We start from the raw sequence: 24,438 nt of genomic DNA, 5'->3' as shown, positions 1-24,438 counted from the left end.
AGGGTCCAGAGGAGCAATATTTTCACACAGAGGGTGGTGAGTGTCTGGAACGAGCTGTCAGAGGCAGTTACAATTTTGTCTTTCAAAAAGCATTTAGACAGTTATAGTTGGGTATATCAGTTAAGATGGGTATACAGGGATGTGGGCCAAATGCAGGCAATTGGGACTAGCTTAGTGGTAAAAACTGGGCGGCATGGACAAGTTGGGCCGAAGGGCCTGATTCATGCTGTAAACCTCTATGACTCTATGAGAGCGCCAAAACCTTTTCTAGTAGCCACGGCAGTTATATGTCTGATCCTGTTGAGTTTCTGATTAATGGTGACCTCCAGATGTGTTGGCAGGGGATCAAGCAGTGACTGTGCTATTAAATGTCAATGTGGTGATGGTCCCTGTTTGGAAATGGCAGTCACAGTATTTTTTAACCTATATTAACACAGAATTTAGATGCGTTAGCCAGCCAAAATGCAATTTATTTTACAATAAATGGACCTAGTTACTTTTTTATTTTGTAGAGGCGAGGATGAGTTTTTAATTTAACTGGACATTGATCCCAATATCCATCACCCACCAAAAAGTAGATGGTAAATTTTAAGGACAGAGGTAGGTGAGTGAGCCTTGTTAGGGAAAGTTCGGACCCCATTCGAACACTAGGCCAGTCTGATACAGAACCCCGTCTGACTGTCAGGCATTGCATAAGGATTAATCAGACTCTTCTGAAAAATATATTTGGTTAAATGGATAATCAAATAATAAAATAAACTTTTGGAGCATGAAGGTTTTAAAAAATTAATTTAAAATGCTATAGAATAGTTTATTGATAGACCCAACACCATCTTGAGAGACACAGGAAATTATGTTAGCTTTCTATGCATGTTCTAATCTTCATATCCTGCATCTATAAAATAGGAAAAAAGGACCGCTAGACATGTCAAAGAATGGCAAAAGCAACAGTATTGCTTACATTCTAACCTGATCAATAGGTAGATCCACCCTCATATCTGCATCTTCTCTCACCTCAGCAGCACCTTGAGTTTCTTTCCGAGTGTCTTGAGCTTTAAACACACCATTGTCTTCTACATCAAATTAACATAATGTTCAACTTGTTGCATGCTCATTTACAGAAACCTTTGCATATATTTGTCATGCTTTCAATGAGAGTAGACCATTTATTACATTAAAGTCAAAAATGTTAGGAAAATCAATGTCCCTTAAAATGTAGACCATTGAAAGGTTGACGCTTAACAAGTAATTTTTCCAAAACACCGGCGTCATTTCAATACTATTCGCCAACATCACCAAAATGGATCCCATCCCCATAGTTCTAAGTTCATCACAGAACCATAGAATTCTTACAGTGCAGAAGGAGGCCATTTGGCCCATCAAGTCTGCACCAAACTTCTAAAAGAGCACCCTAACTGGGCCCACTCCCTGCCCTATCTCCCCTAACCATTATTGGACACTAAGGGACAATTTAGCATGGCCAATCCACCTAATGTATACATCTTTGGACTGTGGAAGGAAACCGGAGCAGCTGGAGGAAACCCATACAGACATAGAGAGAAAGTGCAAATTCCACACGGAGACAGTCACCCAAGGCCGGAATTGAACCCGGGTCCCTGGTGCTGTGTGGCGGCAGTGCCAACCAATGTGCCACCGTACCATCTGGATTGTGACTTCTTTGGTACAATGTTCCAAACAAGATTTGATTCCATAATAATGGGATGAATTCTACAGTAGAAAGCACTAGCCTCTGTACCATAAGGAAGTCTAAAAAAAAATGTTATAAGAGTACCCAATTATTTTTTTCGAATTAAGGGGAAATTTAGCCTGGCCAATCCACCTACCCTGCACATCTTTGGGTTGTGGCGATGAGATCCACGCAGACACGGGGAAAATGTGAAACTCCACACGGACAGTGACTCGGGGCTGGGGTCGAAACTGAGCCTTCGGCGCCTTAAGGCAGCAGTGCTAACCATGCTGCTATGCAAGGAAGTCTAAATGATTGAGAAGAAAACTACCCTAGTAACCCATCCATTGAGTACATTATTGCTCTACTGTATGCAACCCATACAGGCTTGCAACCCATGCTCCAAAATATACACTGTGTGTTAGGGTAACAGTTTTCATTTACAGCACAACAATGGTTTTCAGATGGATCACAGTTTGTTTGTTTCGGTAAGTACCCACAGACATTGGGAAAAAAAATTTCAGCTGCTGAACCACGGGCTATTGAAGCTTCAACTCAGTGAATACAGGAAAATTAGGCAGGGAGGATCCCATTCCCCATATGGGATCTTCTGTCCACTAAATTACATAGATGGAAAATTGGGACGTCTTCTTAATCTGCTTACACACCTCCCAACCTTTTCTTGTATTCACCGTGCCCAGGCAATCCAATATTCCCAGGTGCAGGAAATGAAAAATTGTCGGATTTGGTAGCTATTAGGAACAGTATAACCAGCCTCTATTGACTCTTCACTGTCTATTGACTGAAGAAGAGAATTTTTGTAATTTTCAGACATCATGAATTCTAAAAAGGAGATAAATACATTTCACCAAACGTCATAGAGCTATCCAGAGCAATCCAGTTTCCAACATAGGAATTTCAAAACCCAGAAGAGGCTGATATTTCACAGGTTGTAAGGCGAAGCCTGTATTTGTGAAATTAGCTGCTTGAACTACTAATTAATTTACCCAGAAAAGGATTCAAGAACCTGAACCTAGCGGTATGAGACATCGAAGATTTGATTCCAGTCATGTCTTGATTTCCTGGTCTCTTCTTTGCCTCAAATGAATGAGTTTAATCAAATCTATCCTGCGCTTCAAGTTAGAGAGCCACCCAGCACTGTATCATTTCACTTCTAGGGCAAATGACAAGTTAACATTTGTTGTCTCTCTCTTCCTCTCTGTTTGATAATGTAATGAATATAGCATTGACCATGATCATAGAGGAGGCTGCTGTCAAGTGCATGCCTCCATCTTTGCCTATTTTTCCACTTTTCCCCTCCTCTTCCGACAATGTTGATCTGCCTGGCCTATAAATCAGTGGGTTCCGATTGCTCAACTGACCATTAAATCTTGACAATTAAGTGTTAAGTGGTTATTTGACTGCAGGAGGCATCACGACCACACAATCTATTTCAAAAGTCATTATGCAGCAGAGGTTGCCTTTCCACTTTAAAATATCACAATTCCATTTTGTTGCTTGTGGCCCTGGAAACGTACATGTATTCCTTTAATCTCTGCAAGGAAGCCTTGGATCTCCCCTGCCCCAGGCTTCCTCTTCTCCTCCCTGGATCCACTTCCTGATTTTTATGGCCATGTACCACTTACTGGCCAACCAGCAATTGTGCTCACCAGGTCTACAAGTGGCATACTAATGAGGACCAGCCACTAAAACTGGCTAAGCCTGCCAGCAGACTGCCTAGTTTGCCACTCTCCGGCCAGTGAGTTAAAATCGAGCCTAAAGATCTCTGAGCCTCCTCGAGCTTCTCGCCATTACTGGCTGTCTCACCGTCTGATTTGTCAGACTCGCGCCTCAGCATCTCGCTGCTAACAAGGAGGAGCTGATTTTAAACTCTCCCTCACCACTCACTCCAGTTGACACATAAGCATGTCAGCCCGCAGACCTGCTCCTCGCTTTGGGTATGCCGACCTCACAAGGCTTCTCGATAAAGTGGATGCGAGACGGAACAACCTGTTCCCCTGAGGGGGTCGGAGGACCAGCATCAGGATCGCCAATACTGCCTGGGAGTCAGTTGCAGCGGCTGTCAGTGTGGGCAGCATGTCAAGGAGGACTGCCGTACAGTGTAGGAAGAAGACAAACGATCTCCACTGAGAAGCAAGGGTAAGTTACTACCTCTCTCCTGGCATCAGTTCCGCCTGCCAACCCTCAAATTCACAAACGCTCCCCCCACTGACAAATCACTGGCTGACACCTCACACCCTCCCCACATCTGACCTTCATGCTTGCTCCTTAGCACCTCCTGGCACCCACCAGCACAACCCGTTCATATCTAATTCCAGTGCCCACGCATGCCACCGGCTATCGACTCTACTGACCCACCAAGCACGCTGATCACAAAGCCCTCTCTTTGTCCCTGCAGGAGAAAATGGCCCACTAGAAGCTGGAAAGGGCCAAGCCAGGGGGCGGAGTACCAGAGATATGCGTCCTCACCCACTATGAGGACGGATCCTGGAGATTGTGGAGTTGGCCGGGGAGAGAGCAGTCACTGACAGCAAGGTTCGCCTGTACCACAGAGGTGAGGATCCACTGCCCTTCACCCAGATGACCTATCTCAGGTGTGTTGTTCATGTCAGACAAAATGATCCTTCCCTCTCACTGACCACATGTTGATTCACTCGCACGATCTCCATCTGATTGGAATGGGTCACCCGGAGTACCGCCCCCCCTCCCATACACAATCACTTCCCACAATCAACCCCCACAACCACCTCCTCCACCACCCAAGAGAATACCTCAGAGGAGAGCCCCAGTTAGACCATCGGTGAGGCGTCACAGCTATCACCCCCACCTTCCACCAGCGCAGACATACACCTCAGTGGACGACATTAGTGGACATGCTTCTCAAGCACAACCTAATGAGCACCACACAGTTGCTGATGAAAATCAGGTGGAGGCAGGAACATCCAAGTGAGTCAGCAGTCAGAGGTCTGCTGGATCCCAGGACTCTGCTGAGTCCCGATCAGATGCCGAGCCTCTGAATAAGGTTTTCACAGAGCTGATACAGATGCTAGGACACGGCCATGAGATTCAGACGGGATGTCAGCCATTTTCCAGCGATTGGAGGAGTCCCAAAGGCTTTGGGTGCAAGATATGATGCTGACAATGCATGGCACTGAAGCCAACACGGTTAGGGAACGACTGCAGTGGAAAGCCTGGATCAAGACATCAGTGTCTTGAGTGGTGGTGTCCAAGGCAAGGCTCAGCCTGTGATGACCATGGCGGAAGGCCTCGACCGACATCATGTTCCAGTCACTGAGGGATGTGTTTCAGATGCAGGTGGACATTGCCAAGGCACTGCAGAGCATGTCCCAGTCACTGAGAGATGTGTTCCAGATTCAGGGAGACATTGCTGGAGCTCTGCAGAGCGTGGTCCAGTCACTAAGGAGAATCGCTGAGGCCGTCAACACCATGGTGCAGACAATGGGGAGGCGCCAGAGCTCACAGAGCCAGATAATGCCGAGGCTTCTGGAACTCACTCCAGCTGCCCCTCCAGCCCACGAATACCCCCAGGGCCCTAAGGGCACTATCAGAGAGGAGGAAACACTAGAGGCCAACCAAGTAGACGATGGTGGTCTCCAGTTCTTCCGAATACCTCCCTCTTGACACCAGCACATCTCAAAGGCAGCGGGCAGAACAGGGTGGCACGGCGATGCTAGTGACACTGGTAGGTCGGCCGAGGCCTTCAGGCTCCAGGTCCTCCACAGGACATCCGCCACGGGAATCAAAGGCCACAGGGGAGAAAAGCAGCAGGCTGCCTCCACCTCTGATGTGCATCCTGGGGATAAACCTAGACGTAGCACAAGACCACGTAAAATCAAGAAGCTTGAGGATCACTGAGTGGGCACTGGGGGGGTTCACGATCTGTCATGAGTGGGAATGGAAATATCCAATGTTCACTATTAAGACATGTTTCATGTGATACAAGTGAAGCCTCTGTCACATTATTCTTCACAGCGAATCTGTCAGCATCCCCACCCCCTGTTTCCCTGCACTCCCCTGTTCACCCGCCTCCTGGCACAGTGGTTCAAGGTCTAATGACCCCAATGCAGACCCTGTTCAGAGCATGGGTGTGACCGATCTATCAGCAGAAAGACAGGAGTCAGATTTTGATAGAAACTGAGGAGCGCCAGAGTTTATCTCACAGAGGGTGTTCATCATTCTCCTGCCTTGTATATTGACCTGCTGACAGGGCCGACACAGGCCCATCACCCTGGGGTGACATTACACACCATGGGAGGGTGGAATAGGGTAGTCAGGAGGGAGGGAAATGGCAGAGAATCCTGCTACCTAGAGATCTTGGTGGGCTTGGTTCAGTTCAAATTTGATATATTCAGCTGCCCAGGCATACAGGGCATCCGTGACCTCATGGATGCACTTGTGGGCTATAACTTGTGAAATGCCTCAAGTCCTCGCTAGAGCCCTGGAATGAACCAGTTGCATACAAGTTCAGGGTTGCAGTGATCTTACACACATCAGGGGTTCTCCTCCTCCATGGGTTCCAGGTCTGTGAGGATATCGCACAGGTGCTGCACTGTCTCTGTTGAGACGAAATCTCCTGCGGCACATGCTGTCCTCACATCTTCAAAAGTGGAAGTGTTTGGTAGGACAGACAGGCGGCAGCTATTATGGGTTTCCACAATATTTAAAGTTGGCTTGAAGGCTTCACAAATGAAAAACCGCTCGCCCCCCCCCCCCCCCCCCCCGGCCCTTGGGCATATCCCAACATGGAACACGTCAGCCCGCCCCAACCAAGCTGTGGTAAACCACTGTTGCACCTATATTAGGTGATGTAAGGTAGGACCTGCACTACAGGTTCGCCGGTAGCCCCTGCCTGCTGGCTCCGCCCAGTAGGAGTATAAATATACGTGTCCTCTATTCAGCAGCCATTTCGCCAGCTGCTGTGGGAGGCCACACATCTTACTGCAATAAAGTCACAGTTGTATCCAAACTGAGTCTTTGTATAATTGATCGTGCATCAATTTATTGCAGTAAGATTTTCTAGAAGATGGACCTCCGAATCAAACCACATCGCCTGCAGCCGGATGCGCAGTCTAGCGACGCCAGAAAGGACTTTAATCACTGGCTAGCTTGCTTCGAGGCCTATATCAACTCAGCGACCACCCCTCTGACGGAGACTCAGAAGATACAGATCCTGGACTCAAGGCTGAGCTCCAACGTGTTTCCGCTGATCCAGGACGCCCTGAACTACACAGGCGCCATGGCGCTCCTCAAAGAAAACTACGCACAGAAAGGGAACACACTCTTCGCCAGGCATGTACTCGCCACTCGCTCTCAACTCCCTGGTGAGTCCATAGAAGACCTCTGGTGGGCCCTAATCCCACTCGTCCGGGACTGGGACTGTCAGGCCGTTGCGGCCACCGAACATTCTAACCTTCTTATGTGTGATGCTTTTGTAACGGGGATTGGGTCGGACCTCATTCGCCAAAGACTTCTTGAAAGGGCCACGCTCGACCTAGCTGGGACTAAGAAGCTAGCACTCTCCATGACTGTTGCCTCACGTAATGCTCAGGCCACGCGGCCCACCCCTCCGATCCCTCATGGACCCCACAAACGGCCGCCGCAGCTGGGGCTTTATCCAGCCAATATTCTTGCGCCACACGCCACTCCGCGCACCCCGGGGGTCCCCGGTGTTACTTCTGCGGCCAGCAGAAGCACCCTCGCCAATGCTGCCCGGCTCGCACTGCCATCTGCAAGGCTTGCAGCAAAAAGGGCCACTTCGCCGCAGTGTGCCAGACCCGCGCAGTCGCCGCTATCGCCCCCTCCCCCCTGACCCACACACAATGGGTGCCACCATCTTCATCCCGGACCACGCACGGCCAGTGGGCACCGCCATCTTCACCTCCCAGGGCCGCGAGCGGCCAGTGGCCGCCGCCATCTTCCCCCTCAGTCCACGTGCAGCCCATGGGTGCCACCATCTTGTCCAGCCCCTGCAACGTGCGACCCATGGGCACCGCCATTTAGTCACCCGCAGGAACTTCAAGCGCCGCCATCTTGTCTTCCCCACGGGGCATGGACGGCGACAACATTCCACGACCTGGGCCCCCCACCCTCTCCATTTTCGGATGCCAGCGATGACCAACCGCAGCTCGCCTCAATGACGCTCGACCAGTCTCGTCCACACAACCTGGCCACCGCTTCGACTACGGTGAAAATCAACGGCCACGTGACCTCTTGCTTGCTGGACTCCGGGAGCACCAAAAGCTTCATCCACCAGGATACGGTAAGGCGCTGCTCCCTCGCGGTCCACCCCGCCAATCAAAGAATCTCCCTGGCCTCCGGATCCCATTCCGTCCCGATCCGGGGGTTCTGCACGGTCACTGTCACGGTCCAGGGCGTAGAATTCAGCGGCTTCCGCCTCTACGTCCTACCTAATCGCTGCGCTGCACTACTACTAGGCCTGGACTTCCAGTGCAATCTCCAGAGCCTCACCCTCAAATTCGGCGGACCCCTACCACCCCTCACTGCTTGCGGCCTCACAACCCTAAAGGTCGACCCATGCTCCCTCTTCGCCAATATAACTTTGGATTGCAAACCCGTTGCCACCAGGAGCAGACGGTACAGAACCCAGGACAAGACCTTCATCAGGTCCGAGATCCAGCAGCTGCTTCAGGAGGGCAACATCTAGGCCAGCAACAGGTCCTGGAGAGCTCAAGTGGTAGTAGCTAAAACTGGGGAGAAGCACAGAATGGTCGTGGACTACAGCCAGACCATCAATCGGTGCACGAAGCTCGACGCGTGCCCCCTCCCACGCATATCTGATATGGTCAATCAGATTGCGCAGTACCGGGTCTTCTCAACGATAGACCTAAACTCCGCCTACCACCAGCTCCCCATTCGTAAATCGGACCGTCCATACACTGCTTTCGAGGCGGACGGTCGGCTCTATCATTTGCTCAGGGTTCCCTTTGGCGTCACTAACGGGGTCTCGGTCTTCCAAAGGAAGATGGACCGAATGGTTGACCGGTACGGTTTGCGGGCCACCTTTCCATACCTAGACAACGTCACCATCTGCGGCCATGACCAGAAGGACCACGATGCCAACCTTGTTAAATTCCCCCGCATCGCCACTCTCCTCAACCTCACCTACAACAAGGAGAAGTGCGTGTTCAGCAGAACCCGCTTATCCATCCTCGGCTATGTGGTCCAGAATGGAGTTCACCCACTTTCCCCTTCCGGCCGAGGCATAACAGGCCTTCACCCGTATCAGAGCTGATATAGTCAAGGCCGGGATACACGCAGTAGATGAGACACTGCACTTTCAAGTAGAAAGTGACGCATCAGACGTCGCCCTTGCCGCCACCCTCAAGCAGGCAGGCAGACCCGTGGCATTCTTTTCCCGCACCCTTCATGCCTCAGAAATTCGGCACTCGTCTGTCGAAAAAGAGGCCCAAGCTATCGTTGAAACTGTGCGCCATTGGAGGCATTATGTGGCCGGTACGAGATTCACTCTCCTCACTGACCAACGGTCGGTAGCCTTCATGTTCAATAACACACAGCAGGGCAAGATCAAAAATGACAAAATCTTGCGGTGGAGAATCGAGCTCTCCACCTATAATTACGAGATTCTGTATCGCCCCGGCAAACTCAACGAGCCCCCAGGCGCCCTATCCCGTAGTACATGTGCCAGCGCACAAGTGGACCAACTCCGGGCCCTACACGACAGCCTTTGTCACCCGGGGGTCACACGGTTGTACCATCTTGTCAAGGCTCGCTATCTGCCCTATTCCGTCGAGGAAGTATGGACAGTCACCAGGGACTGTCAGGTCTGTGCAGAGTGCAAGCCGCACTTCTACCGGCCGGACCGTGCGCGCCGGGTGAAGGCCTCACGCCCCTTTGAACGCCTCAGCGTGGATTTCAAAGAGCCCCTCCCTTCCACCAACCGTAACACGTATATTCTCAGTGTGGTCGATGAGTACTTCAGGTTCCCCTTCGCCATCCCCTGCCCCGATATGACGTCTGCCACCGTCATCAAAGCCCTCAACACAATCGTCGCTCTGTTCGGCTTCCCCGCCTACATACACAGTGACAGGGGATCCTCATTCATGAGTGATGAGCTGCGTCAGTTCCTGCTCAGCAGGGGTATCGCCTCTAGCAGGACGACCAGCTATAACCCCCGGACAGGGGATCCTCATTCATGAGTGATGAGCTGCGTCAGTTCCTGCTCAGCAGGGGTATCGCCTCTAGCAGGACGACCAGCTATAACCCCCGGAGAAACGGGCAGGTAGAGAGGGAGAATGGGATGGGTGGGAGGGCCGTCCAACTGGACCTCCGGTCCAGGAACCTCCCAGCCTCTCGCTGGCAGGAGGTCCTCCCTGATGCACTCCACTCTATTCAGTCACCACTGTGCACCGCTACGAATAACACACCCCATGAACGTCTTTTTGCCTTCCCCAGGAAGTCCACATCCGGGGTGTCGCTCCCGACTTGGCTCGCAGCTCCTGGACCGGTCCTGCTCCGTAGGCACGTCCGACTCCATAAGGCGGTCCCGTTGGTGGATAGGGGGCACTTGCTCCACGCCAACCCCCAGTATGCCTATATGGCGTACCCCGACGGCCGCCAAGATACTGTCTCCCTCAGGGACCTGGCACCAGCAGGTTCCACTCATACACACTTCCCCGGCCCGGGCGCCACCCTCCCCTCCCCCGGCGCTCCCAACATTAACCCCACCAGGACTATCCCTCCTTCCCCTGCCCATGCAAGAGGATGAAGAGGATTTCAGCACGCTCCCGGGGTCACCCGACATCGGGCCAGCACCGACATCGCCAGCATGGACATCGCCACCACGGCTACGTCGCTCCCAGCGGAATATCAAGGCACCAGATCGGTTGAATCTCTAACTGGCACCGGACTTTCAAAAGACACTTTTTTTGTCTCCTAATAAAACACTGTACATAAATTCACTACTGTATATAGTTCTCCACCACCCCCGCCGGACCTATTTTTAACAGGGGGTGAATGTGGTAAACCACTGTTGCACCTATATTAGATGATGTAAGGTAGGACCTGTACTACAGGTTCGCCAGTAGCCCCTGCCCGCTGGCTCTGCCCAGTAGGAGTATAAATATACGTGTCCTCTATTCAGCAGCCATTTCGCCAACTGCTGTGGGAGGCCACACATTTTACTGCAATAAAGCCACAGTTGTATCCAAACTGGGTCTTTGTACAATTGATCGTGCATCACAAGCCAAACCCCCCTAAGGGTCCTCCAGCCACCCTGAGGACTGAAGGAGCAGCTCCAGTGCCCCTGAGCTGCATACCCCAAAATGGAAATGGCTACTCACCTCGTCAGTTCCCCTCAGTAGTCATTGCGTCAGCTTCATGTTTTTAATAATAATAATCTTTATTGGCATAAGTAGGTTTACATTAACACTGCAATGAAGTTACTGTGAAAAGCCCCTAGTCGCCACATTCCGGGGCCTGTTCGGAAAAACGACGCCCGAGTGATTTCTCACTGGGGAGCTAGTTAATTCCCATGAGGAAGTTACATTCATTCTCAATCTCGCTCATGAGATTGAAGTAAATGCAAATTGGGGTTAATGATTTGCTCGTAAATAATGATATTTGGGCGAGATCGGGATCCTGCCATCGGGAGTGGGTCAATTAGATGGCAAACTGATTCGCTGATTCTGGCCTTACCCGCTGTTTAACTGGCGCACCCAGATCTGCGCCAGGTGCTATGGGGTGGTTAAATCACGCCCAATGTAATCAATTCTTCTCAAACTTCACAAAACAAAGTCACTAGAAGTTGGAAGCCAGAGTGAAGGCTAAATTCAAACAATCTGTGCCCATCTGTAGAGCTTTACTTCCCCTGATTATTACAAGCAGTGGCACAGTAAAGCTGCCCTGCCAAACAGGAATAGTCTCCCTGCAGAGAAGGACATGCATTAATGATGTCCCAGGCCCAAAATCCAGACCGTTGGGTCAAGTTCCAACCTCATTACTTCCTGTCCCCATAGAAAACAGGCAAATTGGTAAGCCAGGAACCTGGCCTGTTTGCAGTGTGACTATTACCGCTGTCGTTCTTTTCTGAAGTACATTATAAACATGTGTTGCCTTGGGAGAAACACAGGAATTTTGTTGCAAATGTTTGCTGCTTTAGGTTATTTTCCTGTGCGTTTTTACATCTTTGCCAGCATATCCTACAGAATTGTTGATTGCAGTGATTAGCTGTCGGTGTCCATTTGATAATGAATGAGAAGATCTGACTTCTTAATTTTTGATGTGGCTCTGTCCTCCCCACTGATGAGCCACCCATAAAATTAGCCAGGAAAATGTCAGTGCTTAGCATCATAAAAATAGTTAAAACTTCAGCCTATCGGCCATGATTTAAAACACAGTAAAGGGTAACGCAATCTAAGTTGTGTGCATTTTGTTTTGCTCTCTATATCTGTCACAGGGTAACAAGGGGAAAGTGTTTCTGAAATTGTGGAGTTGATTTGAAAACGCTCAAAATCGATTCATTTATCCAGAGTTAAAATCAGGAAAGTGACAGGAAACAAAACACTTTGAGAAATAAAAAGTGCTTAAATTTGCTTTCAGGGGGCAGGTTGCGACTTACCATATTCTGCCAAAGGACCAGTTGAATGTTTGTGATGTTTGACCTTCATGGGCTTTGCGCGGAAAATAGAGTTCTTCTCCCTCGACGGCTTTGCTTCCAGATCTTTTGATTGTCCTTGGACTGTTTGTGGAAGTCCCACAAGTACTTGTCCATCTGTTGTGGAATGGGAGCTATCACCTTCAGACTAGAAATGAAGGAGAGAAACATTTTCCATGTTCTTAAAATGGTTTTTATTTCTGTGCATCAGACAGATGAAATGGCTTGCATAATGAATACACACTGCAAATTCATTTTTCATTAATCCTTTTTTAATGACACATTAAACACACGGGAACAGCCAGTCATTGATTTCCCCTTAATTCCTGCACTGTTTCACCAAACAGTTTATCAATCAGAGAGCTGGACAACCTCATGATTTACTGACTGATCGTGGGAGCATAGCATTTGCGGGAAAAAAATTCTTCACTAAATTTGGGAGCAGCACAAGCCCAAAGCTGTATAATACCGTCTGCACAAAATGATCCATTTAATTTCTTCATTGTCCCCATTTATACAAAATACTCACTGTAACTGACTCTGAGATGGGGAGGGGGGCTGCTGGTACATAGATTTGGAGTACATTCCAGTTCAGAAAAATAACATTCTTTTGGTCAGGTTTTGGGTCGCCTGGAAATTTTCCCTCCTATCACTTTTTGAAAGTTATTTTTCTCGACGTCGAGGAGTTCACAAAGGTTACTTGCCTCTTCTCAAAATATAAATCCTGTCATCAATTTCCTGAGAAAGTACTGCTATTTTCAGCGTTTCTTGTGCTCAGCAAAATGAGGGTCTGTCAGCACCTTGAAATGGAATGCTTTTCCGTGTCAGGCACAATTAGTGGCCAAATCTGTTGTGTCAGTCAAGTGCAGACTAAAACAAAAATCAATGGTTTGCATTTATATAGCACCTTTACAGCAGAAAGATTTTCCAAGGTGGTGGAAAATCTCAACAGATCTGGCAGCGTCTGGAGGGAGAGGAAAGAGCTTACTTTTTGAGTCCAGGTGACCCTTTGTCAAAGGATCATCTGGACTTAAAGGGTCATCTGGACTCGAAACGTTACCTCTTTTCTCTCCCTACATATATGCTGCCAGACCTGCTGTGATTTTCCAGCACTTTTTCTTTTGGTTTCAGATTCCAGCATCCGCAGCAATTTGCTTTTATTTTCTTACGTGCTTCACACATGCATAACCAGAGAAGAGTTGCTTCTATCTGCTCCAATAACAAGTCTTACACTCGATTCTAAGAGCACTCCAACTACATCAAAGCGGGTTTTATATCTTCCACACCAGCCATTCTCATGAGTCTTCAGAACGAGGATAAGACCACCTTACATTTAACAAAGAGGATGTTCTCAGTTCATCTGTCTTGCCTGAATTTAAAGTCAGCTTTTAGAAATGGTTTAAAGGACAATGATAGGAGAATGTGCCCGTTCTCAGCATCACCTCAAAACATAATGGGTGGGGTTCTCCATACCGGGACCCCAGATGGAACAGCGAATTGGGCATTGGGAGGAAATTGGGATCGCCCCCCCACCCCCCTGCTGGCAGAGCGAATGAGGTGAACAGTGCGCGCTGGCGAGGGGGTTGAAAATAAATGCAATCGGATCTTAATGCCCATTCGGCATTCCAAGCACTAAGTGCATTCCAATCACTGAAGTGTGTGATTTCATTGCACCTACCTTGCTTTGATGTGGTTAATGTTCACATACATTGGGGTTTCACCACTTAGGCCACTGAGTGTGACAGGATATGAATGGATCAAACTGCAGATGGTTTTTATAAACTGCCAATCACAGACCACTACTCAAAAGCTATGAATGGCCTGCAGATGGTGGATCTGTGGGAACCAGGCGCAGGTACAGTTGCTCTCCTTTGAGGAATGAACACATGGAGCTGCAAGGTAAGTATTACAGCTATAACACTTCCCACTGCCCCTGTCTGGACCACTCTTTAACTTCCAGACAGTGGTCCCTTTTCTGTGGGGGGAGGGGTGTTGGGGGGGGAGGGGTCTGTGTGTGGAAGGGAGGGGGGTCTGTGCAGGGGGTCCCTGTGGGAGTTCCACTATCACAGGGGTCCCTGTGGGGAGAGGAGGGGGGGGAGGTTGGGTCTGCTATTACAGGGGATCTTGAGGGGGTCTCCCTATTACAGGTGTCTCTGGGAGGGGTGTTGGGGAGGGGGGGATCTGTGTGTGAAAGGGAGGGGGTCTGTGCAGAGAGTCCCTGTGGGAGTTCCCCTATTACAGAGGGCCCTTGTGGTTACCCCCTATTACAGGGGTTCCTGGGGGGTCTTTCTATTACAGAGGTTTTTGGGGTGTGGACTCCCTTTTACAGGGATGTCTGGGGGTGTCTCCCTGTTACAGGGTTCCCTATGGGGGGGGTTCCCCTTATAACAGGGGTCACTGGAGGGAGAGGCAGATCGGGTCACCCCATACATGGGGGGTCATGGGGCATCCAGGCAATCCAGTGTTGGGGGGGGGGGGGCTGCTGTGCGGTGGGAGGGGGGGCTGCTGTGCAGTGGGGAGAGGGGTTGGGGTGATTTACAGTTGGGGAGGAAGTCAGGGCCAATTTAAAGTTGGGGTGTCCAGGCCGAGTTGCGGTGCTGGGGTGATGGGGCAGTGGCCGGCCGCAGGAACTCGCTATCGGGCCACCCGCTCAAGGTGGCGGCTCGATAGTGTGATTCCCTGGGAATCCCTCACATTCCACGCCATGCATATATTTGCATGCTATGGAACACTGAGCTGCATCCCGCTTTACAACAGCACGGGGATTATAAAACTGGTGCATATCAGCTCCGACTCTGAGGCTAAGTGCAGAGGATCTGTGGTGTATTACCTGGAAAAACTTGGCGCCGCCCCCTCACCGATGCTGTGACTCCCGGCCTCCACAAAATAAATGGCTGGAGAATGGCCGGATCCGCGGCCGAGCATGTTCACTGCGACAACCTGCAGCGGTCGCACTGTAAAACATGGTGCCGGCCGTGCACGGACCTGAACTGCCATATAGTGTCCCCTAGCCACTCCCTCACCATCCCCTGGACACCCCCCACCAGTCCCCCTGCGAAGCCCCACCTGACCAGCAGCATGGCTCCCGCCCGACTGTGGCCGTGCTGGACACCGTCCGCAGCCGCCATGCCGGGTTCCCGCACGGCTGAGACCCCAAGTGAACCGTGCCATCGAGAACCCGGCCTATCGGGGGTGGAGCATTTAGGGGGGGGCCTTCAGCTAACACGCTGAGGCTTTCCGAACGGTGTGTGGCGCGCATCGCGATGACGCCATTTCGGAGGGGACAGAGCATACGAAACCTGCGTCAAACAGGCGCCGCCCCCGATTTCGACGTCAAAAGGGATTCTCCGCCCGATCTTCAATTACGAAATCGGCATTGGGAAATGACGAATCCCTCCCATAATTTCCCAAACGGAGAATCCTGGCTAATAGCTTTGATATAACATGGGTGAGATGAACAGCAAAATGTCTCCATATAGTCTCACAAAATATATCTGAACACTAATGTCAAAAGATTGCTCCCTCCTGAACTGTTGTAAATTTTCCCACCTATCACCAATCAATGCATGACTTCTTTGAATCAAATTGATGAATCGTGCCTCTTTTATGATGTGAACTCACATTCACGATGGGTTGGGTTGACAATTTCAGAATTCACTTTAAATGGGTGTAGGGAAAATATTAGTTCCATCAATCTGAGCTGGACTAGTCCAGGAGAAAGAACTATGCGAATCTGACTGCTAAGGCAAATTTACCACAAACAACAATTTGTTTAATTGGTAATTCTTCAAAGTCGAAGCAGATCTATCACTGACTGGAGAAAAGCTTCAACTGTGACATTTTGCATGGAGGAGATTGCGAGAGACTGCTAGTTTTATCTCATGAAGGATGGAATCGGTGCCAGAATCTCAAAGCTGGCTTGTGGTGAATTGGCATTCTTCCATGCACATTTCCACTGAAAAGGTTACTGTGTAATAGGGTTGCCAACTTACGATGAGCTCATGTCGCCTCACTGGCACAGACCAATTCCACCCTCAAATCTGAATCTTTTTTTATTAAATGTTTTTAAGGCACTTATAGATATATATACACATCAAACACACCCAAAACCAAAAAGAGAACAAACAGGAAATCTCATAACAAATACATAACCAACACCCCTGCGCCCCACCCTCCTTCCTGCTACCCTCCACCCACTCTGCCTCTTTTTTTAACCTCAAAGTTGTCCCCCAGCTCCCTGCTGACTTAACTATCCTGGAAGAAATTGATAAGCGGTTTCCATCTCTGGACAAATCCCTCCACAGACCCGCTCAAGGCAAACTAGATTTTTTACCGAAGGAATTCCGGGAGGTCGCTCACCCAGACCCCCAGGTTCGTTGAACTCACGTCCCTCCATCCCAATAAGATTCCTCTCCGGGTTACCAAAGAGGAAAAGGCCAAAAAGTCGGCCTAACAGCCCTACGTCCAGCCTCCACTGCGGCCGCTGCGCCCCTCACCCGACCCACTTGCAAATCCACCCAATGCGGAGTGTGGTCTGAAACCATGATCGCCCATTACCCCACGCTGACCACCTCCGACAATGATGTCTTACCCACCCCAAATAAATCAATCCAAGAGAACATAATGTGCACATGGGAGAAGTACGAAAACTCCTTCGCCGTCGGCCTTTCAAACCTACACGGGCCTAACCCCCCTACCCCCCCCCCCTCCCCTCCCCTCCATGCGCTCCATGAATCCCTTCAGCTCCTTCGCCACAGCTGACACCGTCCCTGACCTCAGGCTCGACCAGTCCAACCTTGGATCACTGACCGTGTTAAAGTCTCCCCCCATAATCAGTCGGTGCGAGTCCAATCTTCCCCAGCACTCACTTCATAAACTCCAGATCATCCCAATTTGGGGCACAAACATTTACCAGGACAACTGGCATCCCCCCCAGCTTTCCACTCACCAACACGAACCTTCCCACTCGAATCTGCGACTATATTCCCCACCTCAAACGGCACCCGTTCATTTACCAGCACCGCCAACCCCATGTCTTCATGTCTAATCCCAAATGAAAGACTTACCCTATCCACCCTTTCCTTAGCCTTGTCTGATCCCTGAACTTCAAGCGTGTTTCTTGTAAAAAGGCCACGTCCGTCTTCAAGCTTCTCAGGTGCACGAAAACACGCAACCATTTAACTGGCCCATTCAGCCCCCTCACGTTCCATGTTCATGGTCGGAGGGCACCCTGCCTCCCTCCCCTGATGATCAACCATACCCCTTCTTGGGCCAGCCCCCGGCCCATACCACGCGCCCCTGCAGGCCCACCCTTAAATGTCCACCGTCACCACTCCCTCCCATGCTACGCCACAGAAACAACACCTTTGTCAGCAGCCCCCCTCTCTCCTTTCCCTTAAACAAAACAACTACCCCATCCCCCTCAGCAACACCAGCCACCTGATCACCCACCGCTGCGCTCCTGTTAACTAGACGTCTCTGCTAGCCTGGCAGTCCCCGCCCAAGGCGCCTAAGTATCCTATCCCACGCTTATTCCCCTGCCCCCCACCCTGCTCGCACAACTCACAAATAACAATGAAACAAGAAAAAACAAGGTGAACTCAGCCTCAATCGCAACAAAACATCTCGAAGGCGAAAAGTTCTCCGACGACCAAAAAAAACAAAGATACAAGAAAAAATGGACAGAAAGAGCACCCATCTCCTCACACCTCCTCCACAGTTCAATGTCCTCCTTCTCCTGCCAGTCCATTGTCTCTTAAAAACTCCATCGCCTCCTCTGGTGTTCCAAAATAATGTTCTCGGCTATTAAAAGTCACCCAGAGGCGGGCCGGGTACAACATCCCAAACATCACCCCTTTTTTAAAGAGGGCAGCCATCACCCGATTGAACCCGGCTCTCCTCTTCGCCAGGTCCGCACCCAGGTCCTGGTACACCCGAAGCTCGCTCCCCTCCCAGGTGTATCGTCTGCCTCACCCATCTCAATGTCTTCTCTTTGAACGGGAACCGGTGAAGACGCACCACCATCGACGTCGGCAGCTCATTTGGCTTCCTCGTCAGAGCCCTATGCGCTCGGTTGACCTCCAGAGCCAGTCAAATGCCCCTCTCCCATTAACGTGTCCAACATTTTGGCTCCATGTGAGTCAGCGTCTGCTCCCTCGATGCCTTCAGGCAGCCCCACGATTCTTAGGTTCTGTCTCCGGGAGCGGTTCTTAAGTCCTCCCTCCGCCTTCTCCTTCAACCGCTTTTGGGTCTCTCACATCAGACCCACTTCAGCCACCAACGAGGCAAGCTGCTCCTTGTGCTCCCCCACTGCCTCCTCCACTTTCCGAATAGTCTGGCCCTGGGACTCCAGCCTCTGCTCCACACGGTCAGTTCCCACTTTTAATGGTTGCACTGCCTTGGCTAGGTCCTCCTGGGCTTCCCTCCTCTGCTGGCTGAACTTCTCATTTAAGAAATCCACCAGCTGCTCTGTTGACCACTGGGCCGGCAAGGCTGACCATTTACCCTCCGCCATCTTGACCTGTGGTGCACAAAGTTTCTCTTGCTCCAACTGCTCCCTTCGTCTCGACCCACCTCTGGCCCGTGGATGCATCCACCAGTCTCACCAGTGGAGTTTGACTTTTCTCCAGTCAGCCCTGCACCTTTTTTCCGCAAAACATCCACCCTACAAACGGGAAAAGGTCCAAAAGAACTGCCTCGAGCAGGAGCTGCCAAATGTGCGATCACTCACACCTTGGCCGCCACCGGAAGTCACAAATCTGACTCTTTACTCAACTGATTCTGGACTGTTGGTTGTGCATCAAAGAGAACAAAATCATGCTGTGTGACATTAGCATGCAAATGCTTATCTTTCCATTTGAAATTCTATTGTCTCCTATTCTGAAGGGGTGAGGCCATTAATATCTCCACTAATGCAGCAGAGGAAGAAATTTCACACAAACACATTAAGCATTCATTGAAATCAGCTCTGAAGAAGGGTCATATGGTCTTAAAACATTAACTCGGTGTCTCTCTCCACCGATGCTGTCAGACCAGATGAGTTTATCCAGCATTTTCTGTTTTTGTTTCAGATTTCCAGCATCGGCAGTATTTTGCTTTTACTGAAGCATTCACAGAATTTCTACCCTGTCCGTCTCCTATGCTGGGCAAAATGTGAAGGGGAGTTTGCAAAGGACGACAGAAATAAAATATTTTTCTCAGGGTTTGCCGATAATTTAATCATATCAATTCTGTCCATGAAAGCAATGAGCCAATGCCAATCAATAATTAATAATCAAAATGAACATGTCAGAACAGAAAGGGTAATGAAGGTAATTAACACATTAAGGTTGTGAAATTTCTCCACTCTATGCCACTGGCTTCACTGGGAAAGGAAATCAGTTGCAGTGTAAAAGGGGGCCGATAATTCCCCACTAGCCCATTTCACACTCTCAAGAATCTAGCGCACAGCACCATCTACGAATTACAATGTTGGTGTAATATAACATGGGCTAATCGTAGGATTGCCGTTTTGCAAACTAAGCCACTGGTGGTCAACAACCAGTTTACCTGTTGGGGAGAGGCTAACATTCCAGAATCACTTGATCCACCTTGTGAAATGTGCTGTAGCTCAAACTGAAGAAACAAAAATTCAGATTAATAGCAGTTCAGCCGAATTACAAGGCAAAAACTTTGGACATGGGAGAGAACAAGTGCTGAAAACCCAAACTGGAAAGACTGCATTATTCCAAAAGTAAGCACACGGCCACTGCTGCTTATTACAGAACTTCATAGATATACCTCCGTGTTTACTCTTTAGAAAGAACTATCCAGTGTTACCCCGATAAAGTAATTAGCAACACCCTCTTCCTCTCATGACTATATAATATAGTAACGTTATTGGCACCTTGAACATTTTGTGTCGTTGTCATTACAAGTGGTTTGTTTGGGGCTGGATTTTACAGCCTTGTGTTGGGTATGTTTTCAGCAGGTGGGGTGGGGTTCATGTAAAATACAAGAGGTGGCAAGCCCACCATCTTCCCACCCACCCCTGAGCTGTTCCCAACACGGTAGGTGGGTGGGCAGCCCACCTGCCTCTTTTAAATAAATGATTAAGGGTTAATTGAGCTTGTTAACACTGCCCACGCCATAAAATGTTTGACGTGGACAGTTACGTGGGAGTGGGCATACTTTATACTTGCAAAAAAATGGAGGGCACATCATTCGAGTGGTTCCTTTCGCACAACGGGAGCACTCACACCTGTCCCCCCACCACCTGACCTCTCACCCCCTTCTCTAGGCTGCCCAATCCACTCCCTATCGAAGACCTCGACTTACCTGTGCCAGGACACCACGGCTGCCTTTCCTGCAGGCTGTAATCCTAGAAGCACCAACTATTTATTTATTTTTTCTATTTGTTCATGGGACATGGGTGCCGCAGGCTGGGCCAACATTTATTGCCCATCCCTAATTGCCCTTGAGGGGGCAGTTAATAGTCAACCACTTTGCTGTGGATCTGGACACACATATAGGCCAGACCAGGTAAGGACGGCAGATTTCCTTCCCTAAAGGACATAATGAACCAGATGGGTTTTTACAACAATCGACAGTGGTTTCATGGTCATCATTAGACTTTTAATTCTGATTTTTAACAAATTCAAATTTCACCATCTGCAGTGACGAGATTTGAACCTGGGTCCCAGAACATTACTCTGGGTCTCTGCTTTACTACTCCACTGACAATACCTTCCCAATTCCGTCAGTCAGCCACTGAGATTGACCGGCAGATCTCTATGGCAGGAGGCACAGAGGTTGTGTCTTGGCCGGTTTAGCCTGTCAGCAGCACTTTCTAGGTTCGTAATGGGCTTCCTTTATGTGAGCAATCTGCCCCCCTCTCTTTACCCTAGATTCTTTTACGTCCTCAAACAGTGACAAAATATGAAACTGCGATTAAATTTAAACTAGCCTCGTACAACTGGTAGCAAGTACTGAATTTTTTGCACTGAGGGCTGAATTTGAGTGCATTTGATTGCTAGCATGAGAGTTTGGTGACTGAGGGATATTAAGAGTTTATTTTATATTTTTATCTAAAGTCTCGTCTTTCTTTTACTTAGTTAATTAACTTAAAAGTTGCTGTTTGGTTGAGAAGAAGGTGAATTTTCAATCAGCTTTAAACAAAGGTTCTCCTTGTAGCTACTTGCAGCTGGAGCTTGTAAATTAGTTAATTGGATTAGGCCAGTTTTCAGAAGCTAGAGTCACAGTATAAATCTGAGCTAGCTACAGTGCAGACTACTGAGTGCTGAATTTGCGTGCATTTGAGTGCTAAGGTGAGAGTTTGGTGACTGAGGGATATTAAGGTTTATTTTTAATTTTTATCTAAAGTCTAGTCTTTCTTTTCTTTATTTAATTAACTTAAAGGTCGCTGTTTGGTTGAGAAGAAGGTGAATTTTCAATCAGCTTTAAACAAAGGTTCTACTTGTAGCCACTTGCAGCTGGAGCTTGTAAATTAGTTAATTGGATTAGGCCAGTTTTCAGAGGCTAGAGTCACAGTATAAATCTGAGTTAGCTACAGTGGAGACTTTGTTTGCACTGAGTGCTGAATTTGGGTGCATTTGAGTGCTATAGTGAGAGTTTGGTGACTGAGGGAGTGCTGAATTTGGGTGCATTTGAGTGCGATGTGATTTGGTGACTGAGGGTGTGCTGAATTTGGGTGCACTTGAGTGCTATAGTGAGAGTTTGGTGACTGAGGGAGTGCTGAATGTGGGTGCATTTGAGTGCTATAGTGAGAGTTTGGCGACTGAGGGAGTTAGATGAGGAGGGAGTACGGTGCTCCTTTCATTTCATTTCCTACATTTCCTCAAAGAGCGTGAAGGGAGCCGGGAGTTTACAGAGACTGCAGCTGACTGGGAGCAGAGTCGGAGGGCGGAGTTCCAGTTGCTCCACAGTGCAGCTATATTCTGTGAGGTAAGAGGAGATGGAGGCTAGGGCAGTTGCATGCTCCTCCTGTTACCACCGGTGTCCCCGCTGACTATACCTGCGGGAAGTGCACTCAACTCCAGCTCCTCAGAGTCCGTGTTAGGGAACTGGAGCTGGAGCTGGATGAACTTCGGATCATCCGGGAGGCAGAGGGGTTAATAGAGAAGAGTTGCAGGGAGGTAACCACATCCAAGGTACAGGACAAGAGAAGCTGGGTCATTCATGGGGAAAGAAAACGAACGGGCAGACAGTGCAGTGATCCCTCGTGGCCGTTCCCCTTCAAAACAAATATACCATTTTGGATGCTGTTGGGGGGGATGACCTACCGGGGGAAGGCCCTAGCGGCCAGGTCTCTGGCACTGAGTCTGGCTCTGAGGCTCAGAAGGGAAGGGGGGAGAATAGAAAAGCAATAGTGATAGGGGACTCAATGGTTCGGGGAATAGATAGGAGATAGGTCGCGAGCGAGACTCCCGGAAGGTATGTTGCCTTCCGGGTGCCAGGGCCAGGGATGTCTCGGATCGTGTCTTCAGGATCCTTAAGGGGGAGGGAGAGCAGCCAGAAGTCGTGGTGCACATTGGTACCAACGACGTAGGTGGGAAAAGGGGTGTGGATGTAACAAACGAGTTTAGGGAGTTAGGCTGGAAGTTAAAAGCCAGGACAGACAGAGTTGTCATCTCTGGTTTGTTGCCGGTGCCACGTATAGCGAGGCTAGAAATAGGGAGAGAGTACAGTTGAACACGTGGCTGCAGGAATGATGTAGGAGAGAGGGCTTCAGGTATTTGGATAATTGGCGTGTATTCTGGGGAAGGTGGGACCTGTACAAGCAGGACGGGTTGCATCCAAACCAGAGGGGCACAAATATCCTGAGAGGGAGGTTTTCTAGTACTCTTCGGGAGGGTTTAAACTAATTTGGCAGGGGAATGAGAACCGGACTTGTAGTCCAGCAACTAAGGTAGCCGATGTTCAGGATGTCAAAGCGTGTAGTGAGACAGTGGGGAAGGTAACATTGACAAAGGAGAGTACTTGCAGGCACGGAGATGGGTTGAAGTGTGTATACTTCAACGCAAGAAGTACCAGAAATAAGGTGGATGAACTTAAGGCATGGATCGGTACTTGGGACTACGATGTGGTGGCCATCTCGGAAACTTGGATAGAAGAGGGGCAGAAATGGTTGTTGGAGGTTCCTGATTATAGATGTTTCAATAGGATTAGGGAGGGTGATAAATGAGGTTGCATTGTTAATTAGAGATAGTATAACAGCTGCAGAAAGGCAGTTCGAGGAGGACCTGCCTACTGAGGTAGTACGGGTGGAAGTCAGAAATAGGAAAGGAGCAGTTACCTTGTTGGGAGTTTTCTATAGGCCCCCCAATAGCAGCAGAGATGTGGAGGAACAGATTGGGAAACAGATTTTGGAAAGGTGCAGAAGTCATACGGTAGTAGTCATGGGTGACTTCAACTTCCCAAATATTGAGTGGAAACTCTTTAGATCAAATAGTGTGGATGGGGTGGTGTTTGTGCAGTGTGTCCAAAAAGCTTTTCTAACACAGTATGTAGATTGTCCGACCAGAGGGGAGGCCATATTGGATTTGGTACTTGGTAATGAACCAGGGCAAGTGATAGATTTGTTAGTGGGGGAGCATTTTGGAGATAGTGACCACAATTCTGTGGATTTCGCTTTAGTAATGGAGAAGGATAGGTGCGTGCAACAGGGCAAGGTTTACAATTGGGGGAAGGCTAAATATGATGCTGTCAGACAAGAACTGAAGTGCATAAGTTGGGAACATAGGCTGTCAGGGAAGGACACAATTGAAATGTGGAACTTATTCAAGGAACAGATACTACGTGTCCTTGATATGTATGTCCCTGTCAGGCAGGGAAGAGATGGTCGAGTGAGGGAACCAAGGTTGACAAGAGAGGTTGAATGTCTTGTTAAGAGGAAGAAGGATATTTATGTAAGGCTGAGGAAACAATGTTCAGACAGGGCTGGAGGGATACAAAATAGCCAGGAGGGAACTGAAGAAAGGGATTAGGAGAGCTAAGAGAGTGGGTAGAATCAAGGAAAACTCCAAGGCCTTTTACACATATGTGAGAAATATGAGAATGACTAGAGTGAGGGTGGGTC

General features: G+C 49.2%; 1 protein-coding gene across 10 annotated transcripts in view; it reads right to left on the bottom strand.

The window, feature by feature from the left end:
• LOC140410513 (doublecortin domain-containing protein 2) overlaps positions 1 to 24,438 on the bottom strand; it is a 254,897-nt gene that overhangs the window by 40,313 nt on the left and 190,146 nt on the right. For 7 of the 10 annotated variants that reach the window (XM_072498707.1, XM_072498700.1, XM_072498702.1 and 4 more), the window contains 3 exons: positions 19,911 to 19,976; positions 12,327 to 12,510; positions 970 to 1,073 (listed from right to left, as the gene is read on the bottom strand). The exons of 1 other annotated variant lie outside the window; for it this stretch is intronic. In XM_072498707.1, coding sequence (XP_072354808.1) covers positions 970 to 1,073; positions 12,327 to 12,510; positions 19,911 to 19,976 — 354 coding nt within the window. The remainder of the gene's footprint in view (positions 1 to 969; positions 1,074 to 12,326; positions 12,511 to 19,910; positions 19,977 to 24,438) is intronic. 2 more of the 10 variants (XM_072498701.1, XM_072498703.1) reach the window with 2 other exon arrangements.

The sequence above is a fragment of the Scyliorhinus torazame genome, chromosome 4 (assembly GCF_047496885.1).
Source record: "Scyliorhinus torazame isolate Kashiwa2021f chromosome 4, sScyTor2.1, whole genome shotgun sequence".
NCBI lineage: Eukaryota > Metazoa > Chordata > Chondrichthyes > Carcharhiniformes > Scyliorhinidae > Scyliorhinus > Scyliorhinus torazame.
The sequence above is the reverse complement of the archived record's forward strand: the minus strand, read 5'-3'. Positions and strand labels throughout refer to the sequence as shown.